The 23,320-nt window shown below is 29.3% G+C and overlaps 1 protein-coding gene across 2 annotated transcripts in view; it reads right to left on the reverse strand.

The window, feature by feature from the left end:
- LOC142329912 (5'-3' exonuclease PLD3-like) overlaps positions 1-23,320 on the reverse strand; it is a 122,899-nt gene that overhangs the window by 23,821 nt on the left and 75,758 nt on the right. The window contains exons 1-3 of one of the 2 annotated variants that reach the window (XM_075374847.1): positions 17,154-17,476; positions 13,021-13,127; positions 6,961-7,125 (exon numbers count right to left, since the gene is read on the reverse strand). In XM_075374847.1, the coding sequence (XP_075230962.1) occupies positions 6,961-7,125; positions 13,021-13,127; positions 17,154-17,201 (320 nt within the window). In that variant the 5' untranslated portion in view covers positions 17,202-17,476. Of the gene's footprint in view, positions 1-6,960; positions 7,126-13,020; positions 13,128-17,153; positions 17,477-23,320 lie in introns of those variants that run through there. The other variant, XM_075374846.1, reaches the window with a different exon arrangement.

A 23,320-nucleotide genomic window follows, 5' to 3' on the forward strand; every position in this document is an offset into this window, starting at 1 on the left:
TTAATTATAAAGAATTGTTTTGTTCATTGTAGTTTTGTAAACAACATATCTAATGTTTTTATATTTTGTCCCTTCTTCATTCTCCCTATTCTAGTTTTGAACTATTTTATATCCCTGAATAGTTTAGAGCTCTGCATAGGAGATGACACTGGTGTTACATGACTTCCTTTTTAGTTTCTAGATACTCAAATTTTAAAAGTACTAGTATTTTTTAATTAAGTGTAAATTTAATCTATTAAGAAAGGCTGCAAGCAACAGGGCATTGAGTTTTACAAATTTCCATACTTTCAAGGTAAACCATTATCTTTCAAGATAATAGTAAACACAAGAAGTATAATAAGGTTAAAAAGTATGTTGAAATTGTATATTTACACTTATATAAAATGACTTATAATTTCCGTTATGCGGATGCATGGTTTACGTATATGTTTAAATAACAAAAATACATACAAATCAATGTGATAATAATATGATATCGACTGGTAAATTAATTTGTAAAAATTACTTGACCTCAATTTAAAAAAATATATATATACTGTCTTTTTATTCTATTATCTATTTATAATGAATAAATGGAAATTGCATCTAACACATCCATAGACAATTTTGTGTCTCTTCTGTGAAGTATTAATATTTTATGTTGACTCATGCAATCACATTTTGTGCTGATGACTGACTTAAATGTAATGAAAAACCAGTTGAAAATGTGCAAGCTTGCATTGTCAAAATGGAACTGTAGTTAGCTTTGTAGGTACTGTTATTCAAAACAATTAAAGAAACAATTTTTTTGAAATAATAATTCTTATTTTGTTACATTTTTATTTAAATACAATAAACATACATATAATTTACATGTATGTTTATTATAAACATACGTATAAATTAATAAGCCAATCTGGCCAACTTCTCGGTAAGATATTAAACAAAAGACACTTTCTACTGATTTTGATGTTCTACCCGAGTTTGAAGTCAACGTTTTGAAATCCCAAGTAAAGCACATGGACAGCAATCCCGAAATAAATATTGAAAATTGAACAAATAGTAATATTGTCTTTTAATTCAAAATAGCTAAGATTCAAATTTTCATATTTATTCAAAACACAAAATTTAGAACAGATGTACACAGTAAATATTTTCCGTATAGCTTTGTACATGTATAAGTGAATCTGAAACTCTGTTCTATTTGTTGTATTGATCCTTCCTTTTTGAACTCGGTTAGCTAGTTCAGAGGGCAACAAAGTAGGTCAGTCAAGAGGTCCGAAAGAAGCCTACAGTGAAGGCTGAGTCAAAATTCACTGATGTAAATGTCTACCAAGGTATTACATCGGTGGCATCCCAACAAGGCCAGGCTAATTACTGTGAGATGTAATCAGTTAGAGGGTCAAAAGGCAACCTCTATTAAAGCCCATCAGGGCTAGGAACGGAGAGGGTGGTGTGGTGACCGGAATCACCACAAGACTTAGGGTTGGGATGTCCTATTGTCTGGATGTGTGCCATGTGATGAATGATGCACACATTGAACACTTACAGGAAAAACTGTTTGAGTTGCTCTTTCATTTCAAGTATCAATGTAAGTAAAACTTAATAAACATTACATAAGTTTAAAACCCTAATATTCATTTTGAAACACACAGTATATCTGAATACTTATTCTAATATTATTGAACATATATATATAATAATATATATATAATTAGAATATATAATTATTGAGTATGCAAATTAATCTGAACATAGATGTTATTTAATAAAAATAGCTTTGTTTAGAAAAAATATCATGCCTATGCAATTTGTTAATATCTAGTAATTATATGTCCTCCTATACTCTTAATCACTTCATGTACATGATTTGACATCAGTTCAATAAATGTAGTACACATCTTTTTGATTTCTTCAACATGAAATCATACCAATATTGTTGCTTTAATAAGATCAATTTTTGTAATGCAATGCATTTTTGAGAGTTTTATTTTTTACTACTGTCCAAAGATTTTAAATTGGGTTTAAGTATGGAGAGTTGCCAGGTAAAGGGAGCACTTTAATATTTCAGTCTTCGAAAGATGTTTCCACTTTTTTGGCAGGATGGGATGACACCAAATATTGTTAGAACACTCCAGTGCCTTTTAGGAATTTGTTTTGAAGTTGTTCCTTTCCTTTAGAATATTGATAAATCCATTACTTTTCAACAAACCATCTACTGGAAGTAATGAACAAAGGCCTTCAAATGTGAAACAATCCCAAAACATTTTTCAGGGGACGTAAGTGATTGTTGGATATGAATTGGTGACGGATTTTCATCTAATGCTTTTCTAACATACGGAACTTTTACCCCTGAACTAAAAATGTGATTTGTCAGAAAATATGACACTTTTCCAGTCTTCTTTGGTCCAATTGCATATGCTTTGGGCCATAAGTTTTTTTGCACATTGCTGGTTTTAAAAGTTGCTGTTTAGCTGACCAACGAGCTTTCTATCTAGCTGCAGTCAGAAGTAGAAGTCAGAATCTAACAATTGTCATGCGTAAATCTGATACACTCAGAAAGAGAAAAAATTTTCAAACACTTTCTTGGAGTTATGCTTATTATTATATATTCAAGATACACAGAACAAAAAATATGATTTTAAAATAAAAAATGGAATAAACTTTCATAAAACACTATTTATAAGTTGACAATTACTAAATAATCAAACAATAATAACTCACATTAAACAGACAATTTAAAAAATGGGTTTGGTAGAGAAGTGTAGCCATAAACAAAAATTCCCTGTGTTCGGATTAATTTGCACACTACTACATACATATTACACATACACCCACAAATTTTATGAATAGTTTTCACATACTTTATATAGATTAAAACAGAAATTGTCTCCTTGAATACCATTCAATAGATAGCCAATCCGTATAAAGAAGTGGTAACAACACCTTTCAACAGTAATACTAATCATTCATAGCTTTTTTCCATATCTTAAAATGTTTATTCATATTCTCTCACAGCTTTAAACTAATAGAAAATTAATCATAAAAAATCTCTTGAACTAACAACTAAGAGACTGGTTTGTTCTTACAATTAATAACAAACAATCTTCTTCACCTTGTGATGGATAGGTGTTTTAACTTGATGTTGACAATGCACTGACACATTCACTAACATAATATATGAACTCTTATTCATATTAATGCATAAACACATCAAAGTAAATTTATAAATTAGATTGATACTGGAGAAAAAACTTATATTAGGAACGAAATTGTACTATACATATTTTCTGTTACTTATTTTGTAATATATACTGGATTTATTCATAACTATAGTTTTCTGGGAAGGGATTGAAAAGATAAGTTTACTATTTTTTCTTAATTGAATAAGTATCATAAACATTTCAAATTGAAAAATAAATGCAATTTACAAGTAAGTCGTACAGCATATAAATACAATAAACAAAATTTTAAATTATGGAAGTTTATTCAAATGCATAAAATAAAATTGTATTTAAAAAAATTTTTTTTGAGTGTAGTTCCATGTAGACATTTGCCAAAAATCACTAAATAAATTATCAGAAGATATATCTTCGATTCCTCCTTTTTGATGAAATCAGGGTTTCCACAAAAAGTCCTGATTGATGCCAAGCCCAATCTTTTAACCTTCTTTTTTTTTTTAATCATGAATTTCATCATATGATAATCAAGTAAAGTAATTTGCTGAAAAATGGCTTTTCTGTGAAGAAGTTATAGGAAGTTCATGGTTTACTGACTAAACAGAAAAATTAAAAAAAAAAAAAAAAAAAATTATATTTTATAAAAGCACAATAAACCTTTACTATACATCATTATCATTATTACTGAACATAAAAATTTCTATTTTATTAAATTATCATGTTTACTGTTTCAACATGATGATATATGAAATCCTGTTTGGTATCAATATTAATAAATATTTTATTCTGTTCGATAGTGACTAATGAGGTTTTTTTAGCATGCGGGACCAGCATTAGGCATTGCTTCATAGGATGAGATGAAATGGCAATTTTTTAGCAAGTGAAAAATGTCATGCCAGCCCAGAATTCAAACCCGGGACCTCTGAATGAAGGGCTGAGACATTACTATTCGCACCACGGAGGCCAGCAGCTGTTTAAGGCTTATGAATAGGCGTACAATATCTTGAATTATATGTAAAAAAAATCCTAAGCTTGACTAGGTCATACCCAGAACCTACACTATGGCATATAGACTCTATGTTTAAGCTTAACTGCTCTCTTAGTGATGAGATTGCCTAGATATACAGGTGTCCCATATAAAATGCAACCCAACCTTATATTGGTAGGTATTGAAATAATAAAAAGGCATGTGTAAATGAAAATGTAATTTTTATTATTACCATCCATTACCTTACATTTAGAGTAAATGTTGGAAGTGGCCGCCATTTTCTTGAATACAAGCTTCAATTGTTTTTACAATGTTTCTTGCAACGTTTTCAAAGTTTGTGGCTGGATATTTAATACAGCTTGTTCAATATTGACTTTCAATTGTTCAAGTGTTCGTGGTTTGTTGCTGAAGGCTTTTTCTTTGAGGTAAACCCATAGAAAAAAATCCACCGCAGTCAAATCTGGAGATCTTGGTGGCCACAAGCCTCGACCGATAACATGATTACCAAAGAATTCCTCAACAAAATCAGAAGTTGAACCTGCTTAGTGCGATGTCGCACCGTCATGTTGTAGCCAGCAGTGTCTGTCTTCCTATTCCAAGAGTGCAATGAACTGAAATAAAATATGCTGATATCGTTCTGCATTAATGGTGTACTCGAAAAAAATAGGACCGATTATTTTCTTCTGCGATATCGCGCACCACACGCCCAACTTCTGCGGGTGTAATTGTTTTTCATGATAAACGTGGGGATTTTTAGCACTCCAAATTCTACTGTTTTGGCTGTTTACATAGCCACCCAAATGAAACCGTGCTTCATCTGTGAAAAATTACGAATTCATAACGTTAATTCCCTAACGCAGAAATCGACGGAACCATTGACAATATTGTACCATTTATCTTTGTCGGGCTCAAGAAGTTGATGAACCATTTGAATGCGATAAGGTCGTAATTGTAATTGTTTGGTCGCTCGGTGAACAGTTGATTTAGACAAATTAATTTCAGCAGACAAACGTCTGATCGATCTATTTGGCGAGGCGAGTAATCGGTCTTTGATTTCAGTGACTGTATCTGTATTCAACACTGACGCAGATCTTTTGTGTTCCTTGTTATTAACAGAACTGGTCTTTCTAAATTTTGCAACTAACCTTTAATACTGATGTTTTGTTAGGAGCTGGTTTATCTGGGTACTTATGGCGAAACAAATCTTGCACTGCAACCACTGATTTCGTACTGAAGTACGACTCAACAATGAAAACATGTTCATCTAGCGAAAACACCATCTTGTCTCTAGCAATACACTGAACATTATGATTGCATTGTTGTTACTATCAGTAGTGTTCTACTGCGTCGCCGCTATGTTCAGATGTTGGACGAGTCCATTTCAGTAACGAGTAGGGGAGTAAGCTTGACTTTTGAAAGTTCATGGATGAGTGATTGATGGGTTGCGTTTTATATGGGACACCCTGTATTTACATAAAACCATCCTCACATTTCAGTAAAAATATTGGTAAAAGAATCATTCAGTTTGCCCCAGCAGTTTTTGATTTTGAACGTTAGTACAACCATATGATGTATAGATAGATTGGCATTATGATTTAACCTTAGTTGATGAATAATATTTATTTACATTTTTGAAAGCAGTCTTATTTTCAACAGTTAAGATAATGCTAGTTTTTAGATTAGTATGAGTACTAATTAATTTTGTTTTTAATAATAATATTAATAATTTTATCAGGGATTAAATAAAAATAAAATGCACTAGGATAAAAAAACTAAAGTTTATTTATCAGTAATAAAAAAAGGAATCGATATTATTTACTATGAATTGGGACTTTAGATTACAATTACTTTCATGTCTAACTACTTACTGATAAGAACTTGTTGTGATTAAGTAGTAAACATGAAGAGTATGCATTTTGATGTCAAGATCTTTACTTATTAATTATAATAATAACAACAACATTTCTCTTGTCCATAACGCAAAATATGTGGTGTTTTATTAGAGGAAAAAGTTTCTTGTGATGATCAAATTGATTTCATTTACAACGAAACAAAGTCAAACTGAACCGTTTTGCTTTGAAGCAAAATAATTATTATACTTACATACCTTCCCATCTGAAGTATAATATAAACTTACGGGGCTTCCTTAAAAAGTGTGAATGAGTTTCCAATAGATAAAAATGGGCGTCGATCATTATCATTTAGATAGATATTTCAAAAATTAAAAATGTTACATTTATTGTATAATCTTTGCTAAAAAGAATATTTGCTAATTCTTAAAAAAATAAGAACATCCATCTCTAATAAACCATAACTAAACTGTTTTTGTGCAACTCAACACAACAGTTCGTTCTTACAAGAAAGGGCCAAATTATCCTTCTGTAGACATTTTTAACAAACAACTGAACCATTTACAAAATCTTCTAACCAATTTACTTAAAATACAATTAATAGATTTTCAGAAACCATATTACTCTATCAATGAATTTTTAGATAATATCTATGAGTAAAACATTTACTGAATCCTGAATTTTCTTCATCCCGTTCAATAGGTACCATAAATATGTGCTCAAATAATTTTTATAAATCCCTTTCTTGATGCTACTTTACTAAAGGATGACAGCAACACATAATGTAAATGAACAGTAACCAACCCACCAATTTACCATGCTCGACATTACTTGAACTTCAATATTAATATGGGACAGTGTTTTGTGCAGCAAATATTCCTGGCAATAATTTTATCTATTTGAATAAATACTATTATATTTTTTATAATATTTACATACAGAGTATAAAATATAGAATAAATACCTGCATGATGACCGACACAACTCTACTTTAAGCCAATCGTTTTGTATTACATGGTCAGATCTTTCAGCATTATCTATTAATGGAAGAAGTACAACTAACACAATTAAAATTAAGATAATTGTAATTGGAACACATGATGGTTTAAACCAGCCTCTTTGACCCCACCTGAAAATAAAATAAAATAGGAGCTGCTTAATAGATTCATTTTAATTGTTTAAATATTATTCTTAAAATAATTATAGGGAGCCTGCCTTCTTCTGCATTAATATTAAGTTTTCTATACTCACTAAATAATTTAGAATAAATTTTATCACAATAATTAAGAGGGAGTATAAATTCCATAAAAAAAAAAAATTTTTTAACCTTCTTATTTTAAATGGGAGTACTAACCCTGATCTGGCAAAAATAGTTTTTCTAATTTACTTGGTAGGGCTGTATTGTATTAAAAGTTTTAACAAATAAAAATTAAAATCACTAAGATTTTAAATAACTTGCATTGTTTTTTTTTCAAACAGGGACTCATTATGTTGTGGTAAAAAAAATATTTTGCAATTTACTTCTGTGAATGTATTTTTAGAAAAAAACAAGGAAGAGGAATTAATTCAAATAAAAGCAGTAACTAGCAACATCTGTATGAAACAATTTTTTAGCTGTAATTTAATAATAGCTAATTTTTATTTAAAAATATTTGTAACAGAAGGAGCCCTGGAATTTCTTTTGCATACTTAAAGATACAGTTAAAGCTTTAATATCCACACTAACTGGTCTGGCATGTGGCCATTTATTAGAATTCCTAGAACATTGTAACATTATTTACAGCACTTAAATAACATTGCCTTCAGTAAATTGTAATGTGTAATATTATAACAGTTATTGTACTACTTAATCAATTACAGCCATATATTTAAAAATATATGTAAAAATAAAAAAATAATCATAAAAAATTTTAATGTAAATTTTATTTTGTTGCTGTATATATAATATTTAAAAAATGTGAATTTTTAAAATGGAATTTTAAAAACTTACCATACAGAATTATTTAACAGTGTGATTACCAAATCTGTTTACTTGAAGTAGACAGATAGGCACTTAAAAATATTCTTATTGCATCAATAAAATTCACTTAACCAACAAAATGTTTTCTAATGTAAAATATACATTTTTATATAAAAACTTTCACTTGATTTTTCCAATTAAATATTTTTGAAGTAATTGGAGTTGTCTGTGTCTCTGATAATAATGATTGCTTCTGATGGTAGAGTGAATGAATTGTATATAACGTTTAAAGAATTTCAATACTGTTGCACAATGATCTGCAGAGTTACCCTAAGAAACTTTCTCTTGAATAATTTCATTATTTGATGAATAACAGCCATCAACTCTTCTATCTTAGAAGAAACCATTGATTAAATCTTCTATTACCATACATAACACTTTAGTATCTATATATACATTAATTCTTCTTAATTGTCACCTTTAGAAATTTCATACATTAGAACTGAAGATTAATGCCTAATATAGAAAAGACAGACACATTCATTAAGCAAACCCTAAATAACTTAAATACTGTATGCAATCTTTTATTTTATATTTGCCATTTCCTCTGTTTAAGAAATATTGGTACTGTAAATAAAAAATCATTCAAGTGATAGGGGGTATGGCTTCAGAAAGTGGTATGTTCTGTTTGTTAAAGCAGACAAAGGTGCTAGTTAAAAATTGCCAGTTATTAAAGTATTCTGAACTTAGAAGGTTAGGATGATAGGTTTCCATTTTATTGCAGTATGAGTAAAAAACAAAATGATATAATATAAAATGAAAAAGAGAGAAAATTGTTATGAAACAGAATATAGTTATACACTTCTATTATTCTAGGCTATCACTAAGCTTCACTCTTACATTTATTTAACAAAGTCAATTACTAATACACACACATACATAACATTAGTAATAATAAAATACTAACAATAACTACATAAAAAAAATTTGATGAAATTTTATTAATTTGAAGTAAAACTAATTACTGGAAAAAATATTTATATCAAATTTAAAAAAATAATAATTTACTTAAACAATTCTTTCTTCAAAAAACACAAACAGAAGAAAGTGTTAAAATTTTAAGTGTTATAATAAAACAAGGTGAGAGAAAGAGAGAGATTCAAGCAAAATATATATATCTAACAAATATTTTCCACACATATAATTTTATTATCAACCAATGATTGAACAATGATTCAACAGAAACAATAGACTTTTTCACTATTTTAATGATAAAACAATCAATAAATGTGATAAAGGAAATATTAATAAAAATGTAAATAAATAGGCAAATCTTCTCCGCCTTTATGTGTTATAATTTTAATAACCATAGCAATTAGCAACGAGTCTTAGTATATCAGGTATGACATTACTACCCGTATCATTAGTGTTTTAACCAAGTTCGGCATGCTTCTTCCATAACAATGGGTCTTTGAGGTTTTGTAGAGACTAAGGAGTGCTTTATGGTTACAATGTAAAACAGGAAAGCCTGTTTTACATTGATTCCTGTAGTTTAATTCCTGTAATAAGGCAAAGCATATGACCAGGTACAATCATAATTTTGGATGAATGGCATGCTTATAGGGGCATTCAAAATTTACTGGAAAATTTTAATCAAAATTGTAAACCACATACATAATTTCATAGACCCACAAACAGGGGCACACACCCTTTTTTTTATTTTTTAAACACTCCCAAAACAACCAGCCCACGCTAAAAAGCTTAACACAGTCGTCTCAGGATGTCGTGGCAGCGCAGTCTGCCCTCCCTAGCTCATCCGTTCTCATACATTCCATTGGGGTCTCCCATGCCTCTCCTTGAAGACATACTAATCACCTCTTCTAGTGATCAGAATGTTTCTCCGCATGGAAGCTACCATTCCTGTCCCTATCTTACCTGATCCAGACACTTCAAAGTTACATGTTCTCCCATGCATACCTTGAGGGTGTCCTGTTCCATCATTGGGGAGCTCCAACCCACCAACTCAGGGGCAAGGGGGCAAGGAGGCACAGAAGCTACCTCCCTGGCCCTACACGATGACCACGTTTCGTTTTTTTTTATACATTCCTTCCGTACCCCAGCCCCTGGTCCCTAGGATATAGGTACTCCATCCTTACCACCTGGCTGTCATAATACGTCCACCTCCCTGGCGGCAGACACTCAAAAATCCCTATATATATATACAAACAACTTAAACCTATGGAATTGCACATATGATTTCCAGTAAAATACTCCATGACTCATCCTTACGTATTGGCTTACGTGATCAAAAACTTAACCTACACAATAACTATAATTATGATTGCACCATGACACTACAGCAGCATGACACATAATATATCTCGCCCATACCCAACTGGTGCCATACATCATCCACATACATAATGCATAAAACACTAATACTATATAAGCTGAATAATAAATAATACAAATACAATGAATACTACATACTACAAGATAATACATAATACAATGACTACATAATGCTAGGGGCACATACCCAGAAGATTAAAAGCACACAGAAACTTGTAAAGCATAGAAATAAGATAGAATGTGGGACAAACAGAGCACTGTTGTACAGAATTTGGCGGGGTTTATGTGGCGACAGCACAATAACAGTTGTGATGTTTTTAAGCAAAAGCTTTTAGATACAGCTGCCTATTGGCCTCCATTATAGTTAATTTTTATTATTTACTGTACAAATAAATAATTAATTACTACAAATGACATTAGGGTTAAGTTAATAACACCTCATTGTCAGTCAGTCTCTCACCAAAATGGTAACACATGTCAGAGAAGACTCACATAGGCTTTCAAAGCAATACATTGCATATAATTTAAATTTATAGCATATAGTATAGCATAGAATTTAAGTAATTTACAATTACTAAGAAAAATATATGAGAAATAAAATCATTTAACAATTAAAAACCAATTTAATTCAAACAGATGTAAAAACAGAAAAAATCAGTCAATAATGTTTAAATAAAGAAATGGTAATAATAGTAATTCATTAATGATTATGTAAGTCTGATCAATTAATTACTTTTTAAATAACAGCTTAAATTAATGAAATGAAAAATACAATCATTCTCTGCAACTTACATAGTGATAAAAAATATATAGTTACATTAACAATTTATTTTTTAAATATGATTCCAACAAGTAAAACAGTATAACTATTGCATGAGATCTCCAAACTATTGATCTATATATATATATATAAAATCTATCAATTTTACTGTTTGAAAATGTTATCTCTATCAAAACATTACTGTATTGGTTATGTAATAATAAAATTTTTTAGATATAGTTAAGTAAAAAAAAATAATATTAGTAATAATAATTAAAAAAATCATCTTTTTTAATTTATTACACTAAAAAAAATACAGCTGAATTAAAAAAAAACATTTTTAAACAAATAAGTCAAATCTGAGAATAAATCATTCTGAAATCATATCTTTATAACTGCAATATTTTAATACTTTGTTTCTTTCAAGTTTTTATAATTTTAAATGATTTATAAATGAAAATTTTTTACAATAATATAACTGTTTTTATCTACTACCATTACAATAAAAAATATATAAACATACATACACACAGTTACATAAATACAAAGCAAACAACATTTTTTGTTGATAGTTTTCAAACTAATTTTATGATCTTATCTGTGGTATTCAGCAGTGAAAATTATATGGAACTATCAATTTTTTTAAAACAAAAAGAATAAAAGTTATGAAAAATTTTAGAATCTCACCTTCATCATTCATTCAATTGTTTTAGCAACCATCTTCATTACTTAATGCAGTTGATATTATAATAATATAGAGAATATATTAAATGAACATTATGCAACAACATATAATTAATACACAGACTAAATCCAGCACACTTAAGATATTCTAAAAACACATCTTCCAAATTCAAGAAAACTGCAATCAATAACAGTGGCTACCACTTACTAATGATCGGTGCTAAAGCTACTGAAAGCATTATAATGTTAAATTAATAAAATGTACATAAAAATTTGAATGTACATAATATACATTTACAAATTTACTAATGCAAATTTTGAATGTAAATATGCAGACAGTTCTATTATGTTTGTGAGTTTGTTAAATGTTTGAAAATTTTGAAGACAAAGAGAAATCACAGTTTGAAAGGTCTTTTAACAAAAATTTAAAAAACTTTGAAGCAAGAGATAGCAGCATAATAGTTTTTGTTATAAAATAGTTATATTATTCATTTTAGTATTACAACCATGCAAATGGTATACATTTGTTTTAACGAAGAAAATGAAAATATTTTAGACACTTACTGAATACGTAACCAAGGCCAGTTAATGTATCCTACATAAACTAAGTAAAAACTGGGGGGAAAAAAAAATATATATATATACAAAACTGTAAAAATAGTTTAACTGAGGATATAGTTGGTAATGTATAAACATTAAGTAGAAAAAGACATCTGATTTCCATTAATCTAATAAACCACCAAAATTAATTCAATAAAGCATTTACTGATGTATGAAATAAATATGTTTTAACAGTTGTAATTTAACTAAAAATAAATTGTGTATTTTTCTATCATGATCAACTTTTTTTTTATGGATTTGATCAACACTGATAGCCAGAGCCACAAAAGAGGGAAGATCAAATTTCAGTATGTGAAAAATGTAATTAGGAATGTAGGCTGTAAAAAAAAATAAATAAAAGAAAAAAAAATTATGTAGTTTGTACAATAATTAGTATATGGGGCAATAATTGTAGTAGATCAGCTTATCTTAGGTTTCATTTCTTTCAAGGATCTGATATTTTTATATCATTTCATCCTTATTGAAATATATAATTTTCCTATTATCTTTCTTGTTGAAATGCAAGAATGATTAATCAAGTTCAATGTATTAATAATAAAATAAACATTATTGTTGAACAGTGAAAGTTGTCTGACCAATATAAACTTAAAATTAAAGTATATTTAATCATAAATTATTCAGAATTATCTAAATAAAAAATAACTTACACTTCATCATTTCTTCCAAAATCATCTAAATCACTTCTAAGCATAAAACGTGAGTCCCAGTCATCAAAATCATCGGAATGTAATGAAGAACCCCTTTCAAATACTTTCTGCAATCATTAAAAAATTAAAATAACAAAAAATATCAGAGAAAATCCAAAATGAGAACCAAATAAACAGGAATTAGATGTGATTTATATAAGGGTATCAGTTGTAACAAGTTTGTTTTGTATTTATTCATATTTATTATTTATGGTAAGGCCTAGGAGGTTAAGTGATTTTTAAGTTCACACTCTGCAAAGAAAAGTTTAATTGTAATTTGTGGGTAATATAAGGATTATATGACATTGTCTAATAAATCCTTTACACAAGTGTATAATGTCATTAAATAGTAGTATCAACAAAATATTTTTTCCAATCTGAAAAGAACAATTATGAAAAATATGTTCTAACCACCTCAAGAGAGGCAAATTAATTGGTCTCTCTTGAATTAAGAGAGCCTGTTTATTAATGGTAGAGCCAATAACTCGGAAATATTTAATGGACATGAGTACATGAACTGTAGAACCCTCTTACAACTTGATGGTTTATAACATCTAAAACACCTCAAGGAACAGAATCTGGGAAATCAGTATAAAATAAAGCAAAATACCAACAGCCAACATCACATTTGGTAAACTAGTTCCTGAAAATCAGTAAAGATAAACCAAACTTGGAGCTTGCCTTACAAAACATATTGTTGACAGATTACATTTAATAATGGCTGTAGCAGATGTTATTTATAACAAAAAAAAATCAGATCTTTTCCATTACGTGGCAGAATTTGCGTTTCATTGGGAATAGCGTAAACACGCCTTGGAATGGGATGGAATGACATCACTGACATCATAGCCGCCTGGCATATCACTACCGCTTGCTAATGTGCTGTAATTAATTTATTTACAATATTCCATTCCCCCAGAAATCATTCATGTGAGTTGAAATCTTCTTCATTCTTCTCATTCAAATGTATATTTTTATATAGAAATTATTAAATAAAGTTAAATATACTCATTTGTAAAAAAAAAATATAATTAAAGAAAGCAATAACATTTTAATCAATTGAATACTGAATCATTGCTCTGGCAATAAACTGCCCCCACTAACAGCCAGTGAGCCAGTCACACTGGTATTGCCAGCAATATGCAACGATTCCAGCTATACAGAGGCATGTTTACACAACTCCCAACAAAAATGCAAATGCTGCCACTTAATGGAAAAGGTCCAAAAAAATCACCATAGTGCCAACTTAACTAAAAATAGAGCAGTATTAACAATTCATAATATAGTTTCTAAATTGTAACTAAATAAGCAAACAATAGCATCTAATATGCGTTGTCAGTAGCAGTAGACAATATTACCCAACTTTCATGTGAGATATACAATTATAACATCAGTAAATATATTCACACCACAATCATCTTCCACTTGCAATGTAAAATCTGATATTAGAAGTACACATACAATACCATAAAGTACCAACTCGTTATATTTTTACATTTTTTTTTTTTTCTTTAACATGCATTTTTGTTGCATGCATTTACTGTGGTTACTTAAGTTATGGCAATCATTAATTTGATTCAAATGCAGTTTGTTAAATATCTTCAGACTTAGCAAGAGAAGGTATGAAAGAACCATCTTCAGACGAGAACCTAACAGCATTCAGGAAAAAAGAAAATTGTATTGTATATTTAAGCTGTATTAAATATACAGCTTAAATGTATAATTAGGCTGTATATTTAGTGGACTGCATTCACACAAAATGTGAATGCAGTCCACTCAGATGACCCACCGGGTTGGTCTAGTGGTGAGCGCGTCTTCCCAAATCAGCTGATTTGGAAGCAGAGAGTTCCAGTGTTCAAGTCCTAGTAAAGCCAGTTATTTTTACATGGATTTGAATGCTAGATCGTGGATACCGGTGTTCTTTGGTGGTTGGGTTTCAATTAACCACACATCTCAGGATTGGTTGAACTGAGAATGTACAAGACTACACTTCATTTACATTCATACATATCATCCTCATTCATCCTCTAAGTATTATCTAACGGTAACGGTAGTTACCGGAGGCTAAACAGGAAAAAGAAAGAAAGTCCACTTAGATGAAGTAAAAAAAAAAAACTGCTTGTGTAACTGGATCAAGTAAAATAATCAGTATGCAGAATGAGAATGCAAAATCAACGGAATCCTTCAGTTTCTACCCAAGCAACTAGAATATTTGTTTTAAAAGTTATAACTTTGTTGAAAATAAGAAAAAAAGGAATGTACATAATTCTAGTTCCACCTATTGACAAAGTTCCAACTACAGACAAGCACTTATGTATTAGCCCAACCAATAAATTGCAAACTTTTGGATTATTGTTAAAATCACCTGATATAACCATTTATATTTATTTATTTTATAAATTTAATTTAACAAAACTTACTTGGCGCTCGCTAACTGTGACTAATTAACTAAGTAACTTTCTAAGTATTTATAAATAATAAATTCAGTAATTAGTGCAATTATTGATTATTTAAATAATAATCAAAATATTAGTGTTAATTAGTCGAGGTTAGTAAGTGAAGGTTAAGTTTGGTTAATTTATATCTATAATTATAAGCAATAATACTTATATTTTTAATATGTAAAATATGTTAATGATTCCGTAACTTTGAAGTATTTTCAGAATTACAGGATCATTACAGTTATGGTCGATAAGCTAATATGTAAGTACTGATAAAATAATTCAAACTTCTATAAAACATCTTTTCAATATTCTAAAACAAAATAATTTAAATACATAAAAATGTCAGGAACTAACTGATGGAAATGAATTAAAACTGACCATGTTTACAAAATATCAGGTTAATGAATTAAGGTTAGGGAAAAACTTATTACATGGGCATTGGATAAGATGAATGCAAGAAAAAAGTGAATGCAAACTATACAATAAGGCATATGTGTTAATCTGAAACCATGAAAAGTAATTCTAGTAGAACTATTAATCAGGAATAAAGCACAAACTGGTACAGTAAGTACAATTATTACTCAACCAGTAAATAATTGTGAATTTGTTGAGCAGAACAGTTATTTGAGATGGAAAAAAATAGGTCAATTACAACATAGATTTATGTAGACATTACTTTAAAGATTGGTTCTCTAACAATTTTCTTCTAATCAAAGAAAACGTTTTTAATACGATTAGAAAATGCATCATATTATTGTTGGAAAATGTAAAAGGTTCAACATTTTCACAGCTGAAAGAAAATACATATGAACACAATCAAAGTAAAACTCATCCTGAACCCTGGGAGACAACACAAAGGAACAAAATTCTCTGAATAAATCCAGGAAAATTCAAATAGTACGGAGAAATGTTTCACTACAAACCTGAAAGCATAAAAAAAGTAGAAAAAGTTGAACTTGAAAAAGTAAAAAATGGGCAAATCACACTAACATTGAAAACTGAGAAATCCTTACAAAATATTCTGAAAATCTAATGAAGTGCAATGAATGGTTGTCTTTTACTTCTCTCTCTTCAGGATTACTATGAACTAAATGAAGTGAGCACTCTTAAATTACCCAAATTTCTGGAGAATAAAGCAACAAATAATGAGTCTGGCATGAAAATAATAATTGCCTATGACGGATGATATAATATTCATAGAAAGCTCTTTTGTAGTGTTGATTTTACTATTAATCACATTACTTTTACATAATGCTATTAGTTTTATAAAAAAATTATCTACACAAATTTTTCATCAAAAACATTCAATAAAGAAAAAATATTTTATTCCACAGTGGCAGTCTAACACAGGTCTTAAAATAAAAACCACTGCAAAAAAAAAAATTGGTTACATGACTTCCTATTCTTAAGCAAAGAGCTTCTTATTAACTGCACACATCAACATCAACCAGTTTGAAGGATTCTACATAACAAAAGTAACTAATTTTAATTAAAATCTAAAATAATAACACTCATCAAAACAGATTACAAGATGTCACGGCAAATATAGAATTTTATTTTCTTATTTGGCTAACCAAAGTTTTTTTTTTAATTATGAGTTACAGATAACATAATTAAACCCATTCACACAACACAAACTAAAGCAATTACCTTTTTTGATACATCCTTCTTACCATGCAAAGCAGGTAATATTTTCATGCTAAAAGAATTTTTAACAAAAATTCAAGATTTATTAACACAGATTTCATAAAACGATAGTAAAATAAGAAAAATTATCAGATGCTGAATTAAACTAAATATGATATAACGAGAAGGTACAGAAAATCGGTGATTCACATAAATTTTCACAGATTTTAAGCAACACACAGGAAATTAATAAGCTATTCAAACAGAATTACGCTTATTCAAAAGCAACATGCTGCGTCACAACCGTTACACTACCAGCTGTGTGCTGTGTGGTATCTGTATGGTAATGCACATGCGCACTATCAGTTCCACTCGCGGTTTCACTATAATAATGAGAAAGAACGTTGCTTCTTGAAAGGTTAAGTGCTGCTGTAAACGACAGTTCCGTTAGTGTACGTTATAGCATCTCTAAAAATAGAATTACGTCTAACATGAGTTAACTTATAATTTAAAGATTATTTATTTTATTTAAATTCTCAATTACTTGATTAAAATGTATTAAATTTTACTGTGTGTAAATATTTGGAATTACTAGAAACTGAATACAACAAAGAACTGTGTACATTTTCTCGAAATCCCGGTAAATTAAAATAATAGCGAAAACTAGAGGTACAATCTTTTAAATTTTACTATCGTTCATTATTCTACAGCGAAATATATCTCTTCAATTTAATCAGCAAGTCTATTAAAAATTATAATATTATTCAACATAGAATGAATCTTATGAACTCGATTTATGCCCCAGAGTAAAATTCTGAGACTGAGTTAGATTTAATAAGAATAAAAAAATAAAAAATAAATAAAAAAACATATATATATATATTTTTTTTTTCAGTTAACTTAAGTAGTAATGGAGGTTAGGTGATTGTTTACAAACAGTCTCGTTGAAAAACGAATAAGTTCAATGTCAAGGTCAACATACATTAAATTTGTGTGCTTATTGTTTCTAATTAATTAAATAAGACAAGATCACAAGCCTAATTGATACATTAAACATTACTTGAAACTTTTAATGAATTACGTATCGTTTAAAAAAAATACCGGTTGAAAAATTGAAATCATTTTTTTACTGTGATTTAACTTACTGTTAGTTAGAATAGATTGACTGTGGGACGCTCTATTTTACGGAAAGTTAAAAAAACTTGGAACACAAAATAATAGCTGTTAATTTCAATTAAACATTTTAAATACAACATTAATTAAAAAAATATATAATATTTTAATCACATTCATGTTTGACATTTGTTGACATTCAAAAGTTACAAATGTGTCTTTCATATCCAATGCAATTGAATGTTACCATATATTAAGAATCTCGTCTTAATTTATGACATTAGTGGCTAAAGTAAATAAATAGATCAAATGTGAAACTTTACTTATTTGAACGAAGGAAGTGTGTAAGATGAACATTTTCAGAAAAAAAAAATTAAATTGTCATGTTTAATCATGCTAATCACTGAATTTATTAGAATCAGTGAAAAATTTAAATTTCAAAATACACACATAGTTTTTGTTAAAAATTAAAAATTCATCACGTACTGTACAACCCGATGTTTTCACAGCATCTAAACTGACAGAATACAGCATTCTGAAAATTGAAGGGTATGAAGTAAAGTAAAATTTCAAAGGCCTAAGTCACACTAATTTAACTAAGATCTATAAATCAATAAATCATCAGTTAAGAATGCTGGGTTCAGTTCTCTGCATGCTGATTGTATATTCTACTGTAATTATGATCATATCAGTCATAGTTACTTAATAAAAAATATATAAAATATTCACCATATCCCTCTTTTAACGGCCTAGCAGTCTTATTACTTACTACGTAGTAAGTATAGTATTACTACTTACTATAGTAGTAAGTAGTATTACTATGTAGTACTACTTACTATGTAGTAAGTAGTATTGCTCTGACATATTACTTACAATAAAGTAGTAATCAATGATGTATGGAAATAACAGTATGTAATCTTAATCCACACAGAATAGCCAGTGAACTCTATTTTACTCAAGATATAAATAGCAATTTATTTGCTCAAAAGCAGATCACAAAAATTAAATTACTGTAAACAAGCTAAACTGAAGATCTAATCCATTCCAATTGTGATTGGTCTTTTATGGAAATATCAAAGTTCTTTAGAGTATTGCAGATCACAACAAAAATGTTAAGATAAAGTTCAAAATACATAGTTCATACTTTACTACTACACTTACTAAATTTACCTTCACTAGATTCTTGTATAAGCTTGGAGCAGAGCCAACATCAGTGATTTTTTTCTTAAGTAGCAAAGGTAAAACTTTAACATTATACTATTGATTTTATCATTTTGTTCCAACCAACATGGTTAGATAAAACAGTGTTTATTCCTAGAAAAGTTACATACAAGTAGAAGAAAAAGTGTGAATAATTCTTTCACTTGTCTTGAAAAAAATATTCACTTAATAGAATGTCAAACATTCTAACACAATGTCATTAAGTAAATTTAAACATAAATATTAGATTGTAACAGATATTCAAAAACTAAGGAAGGATTCCTAAAATTCCTTCATCAGAAAATAAAAATATCACCTGAATCCACATAGGCTGGCCGCAAAGTTCCTTATATTTGATACTACTTATCCGCAATCATATAAACTCAATGAGATTACCTAAAAAACTTTAATTTATCGAAACATAACATCTACCAATTGATATTATTTAGTATTGTCATAATTCAATTATGTAATGGTGGTATGGTTCGATCTCAAAGAAGATGGAAGGAATGCAATGAGTTAATTACAATACTGGTAGAGTGCATTTGAATTATAATTAGTTTACTAGAGCTGTCTTTATAGAGGCAACTATTATTTGTAACTAAATAAGTTAGGTAGACAACTGATTGCAATGTACTGCTGTATCAAATTTTTGTATACCTGTCTTACATTAGCACCAATATTAAATCAAACACTTGTTACTCCTTCCTAGTCTCTTCTCACTGCAACATGGAGCTTGGATTCAAGCAATACATGCTGATCCATTAATACTATTGGGTTAAATTTATATATAATTATATTTGAAGCATATCTTGGATGTGGACTATCATATTTTTATGAATTTATGTAAAAATTTTACCTTTCCAATTTTATGTTTGTTGATTATCTTTAAAAAAAATGTATATTTGAAAGTGAATTTAAAGCAAAATCCCTCTTTAGAGCTTAGAAGGCCCAACTTTGGGTGATTATAACTTACAAAAGTCATATCAGATTGCTTACATAATTCATTCTATTATTTTTAATTTACCCTCCAGATCTTGATTCATTAAATTTTATACTTTTCTATTTTTATGCCGTATTTTAAATAAAGATATGGTATTCTGCAACTACAGCTCACAAAGGATGGTACATCCTGTAGTGGCTTTGTTACAAATTCAGTGCTATAAATTAAATAAAAAATTGAAATCATGGTAAAGATATTTTTTATTAAAAATTGTAGTTATTATTACAGAGTGCATATTATGAAAAAAGAGCTCAACTTTATCATTTTCTTTTCAGATAGGCAGCCATTTTATAGGCATACCTATAAAGAAAATATTTAGTTTTATAGCTAAAAGGAGTGTAGCACCATTGAACTCCATTTCCAGCAATGTTATTTTGATTTATTACTTAGTTTACAATACTGAATTTATTACAAAACCAAATCCATTTATTATGTCTCTGCATGCAGTATTTGTGAAATATAATATTTCATAAAATGCATAAAAATTATAAAAAAAAAGATTTAATTTCAGTATTAAAACTTCTGAATCCAGAGATCCAGAGCTCTAAAGACATGCTAAAAAGCTTTCAAAAATCATCTAAAATCCTCTCAAATAGTGTCTGGAAAATTTTCAAAAGCAATTAATAAACATAAAATTTAACAGGTTAAATTTTTATCAATGTTCTGGGAAAATTCAACAGCTCATTTATGAGATGTGTTTCATAAAACTTAGCACATATAATAGTTATTTTGATAGCAGACAATATTATTGTTCTATCTAACAGAAGTAAATAACACATTTTAACATATCAATATATAATATATATATATATATAATCAGCAAAGTATATAAAAAACTGTTAAGATGGATTTTTTTTTATTCATTTTACAGATTACCTTTTTGAGATTTAAGTAGCTTCAGTATAAACAAAGTGTCATTGCAACATGATATGATCAATACTGTACAAATTAAAAATTTTTTTTTGTCTTCAGTCATTTGACTGGTTTGATGCAGCTAGTACTAGTCGTTTCATTTCGGTATACCCCCTACATCCTACATCCTTAACAATTTGTTTTACATATTCCAAATGTGGCCTGCCCACACAATTTTTTCCTTCTACCTGCCCTTCCAATATTAAAGCGACTATTCCAGGATGCCTTAGTATGTGGCCTATAAGTCTGTCTCTTTGTTTAGCTATATTTTTCCACATGCTTCTTTATTCATCTATTTGCCGCAACACCTCTTCATTTATCACTTTATCCACCTATCTGATTTTTAATGTTCTCCTATAGCACCACATTTCAAAAGCTTCTAATCTTTTCTTCTCAGATACAACGATTGTCCAAGTTTCACTTCCATATAAAGTGAAACTCCAAACATATACTTTCAAAAATCTTTTCCTGACATTTAAATTAATTTTTGAAGTAAACAAATTATATTTCTGATTGAAGGCTCGTTTCGCCTGTGCTATTTGGCATTTTATATTGCTCCTGCTTCGGCCATCTTTAGTTATTCTACTTCCCAAATAACAAAATTCTTCTACCTCCATAATCTTTTCTTCTCCTATTTTCACATTCAGTGGCCCATCTTTGTTATTTCTACTATATTTCATTACTTCTGTTTTGTTCTTGTTTATTTTCATGCGATAGTTCTTGCATAGGACTTCATCCATGCCATTCATTGTTTCTTCTAAATCCTTTTTACTCTCAGTTAGAATTACTATATCATCAGCAAATCGTAGCATCTTTATCTTTTCACCTTGTACTGTTACTCCGAATCTAAATTGTTCTTTAACATCATTAACTGCTAGTTCCATGTAAAGATTAAAAAGTAACCGGGAAAGGGAACATCCTTGTCGGACTCCCTTTCTTATTACGGCTTCTTTCTTATGTTCTTCAATTATTACTGTTGCTGTTTGGTTCCTGTAAATGTTAGCAATTGTTCTTCTATCTCTGTATTTTCAGTTTTGCAGTCAACGAGTTGATTTTTAAATCTTTGCTTAACCATGATATAATCTATCTGATACCGTGCTGTATCGCCTGGCTTTTTCCAAGTGTATATTCTTCTATCATGATTTTTAAATTGGGTGTTGGCAATTACTAAATTATACTTTGTGCAAAACTCTATAAGTTGGTCCCCTCTTTCATTCCTTTTGCCCAGCCCGTATTCACCCACTATATTATTTCCTTCCTTGCCTTTTCCAATGCTTGCATTCCAATCTCCAACTATTATCAAATTTTCATCTCCTTTTACGTGTTTAATTTCTTCGTATACACACTCTACCTCATCATCATCTTGGACAGTTGTAGGCATATAGATGTTAACAATCGTTGTTGGTTTAGGTTTTGATTTTATCCTTATTACAATGATTCTATCGCTATTTATTTTGAAATACTCTACTCTCTTCTCTATCTTCTTGTTCATTACGAAACCTACTCCTGCCTGCCCATTATTTGAAGCTGAATTAATTATTCTAAAATCAACTGACCAAAAGTCACCTAACTCTTCCCATTGAACCTCACTAATTCCTACTACATCTACATTTATCCTACCCATTTCCCTCTTTAAATTTTCTAACCTACCAACCTTTTTTAAACTTCTAACATTCCACGCTCCGACTCATAGAATGTTATTTTTTAATTTTCTGGTGACCCCCTCCTTAGTAGTCCCCACCTGGAGATCCGAACGGGGGACTAGTTTACCTCCGGAATATTTTACCAAGGAAGGCGCATCCATCATTGCTATATGAAAATGCAGAGCTACATTTTCTTGGAAAAAAAGCAGCTGTAGTTTTCCATTGCTTTCAGCTGCGCAGTACTCAGAGGACTGAGTGATGTTGATATGGCCATTTAAGTCGTCCTGATTTATGCCCGTAACAACTACTGAAAGAGCTGC

This window comes from Lycorma delicatula, chromosome 9 (assembly GCF_047948215.1).
Source record: "Lycorma delicatula isolate Av1 chromosome 9, ASM4794821v1, whole genome shotgun sequence".
NCBI lineage: Eukaryota > Metazoa > Arthropoda > Insecta > Hemiptera > Fulgoridae > Lycorma > Lycorma delicatula.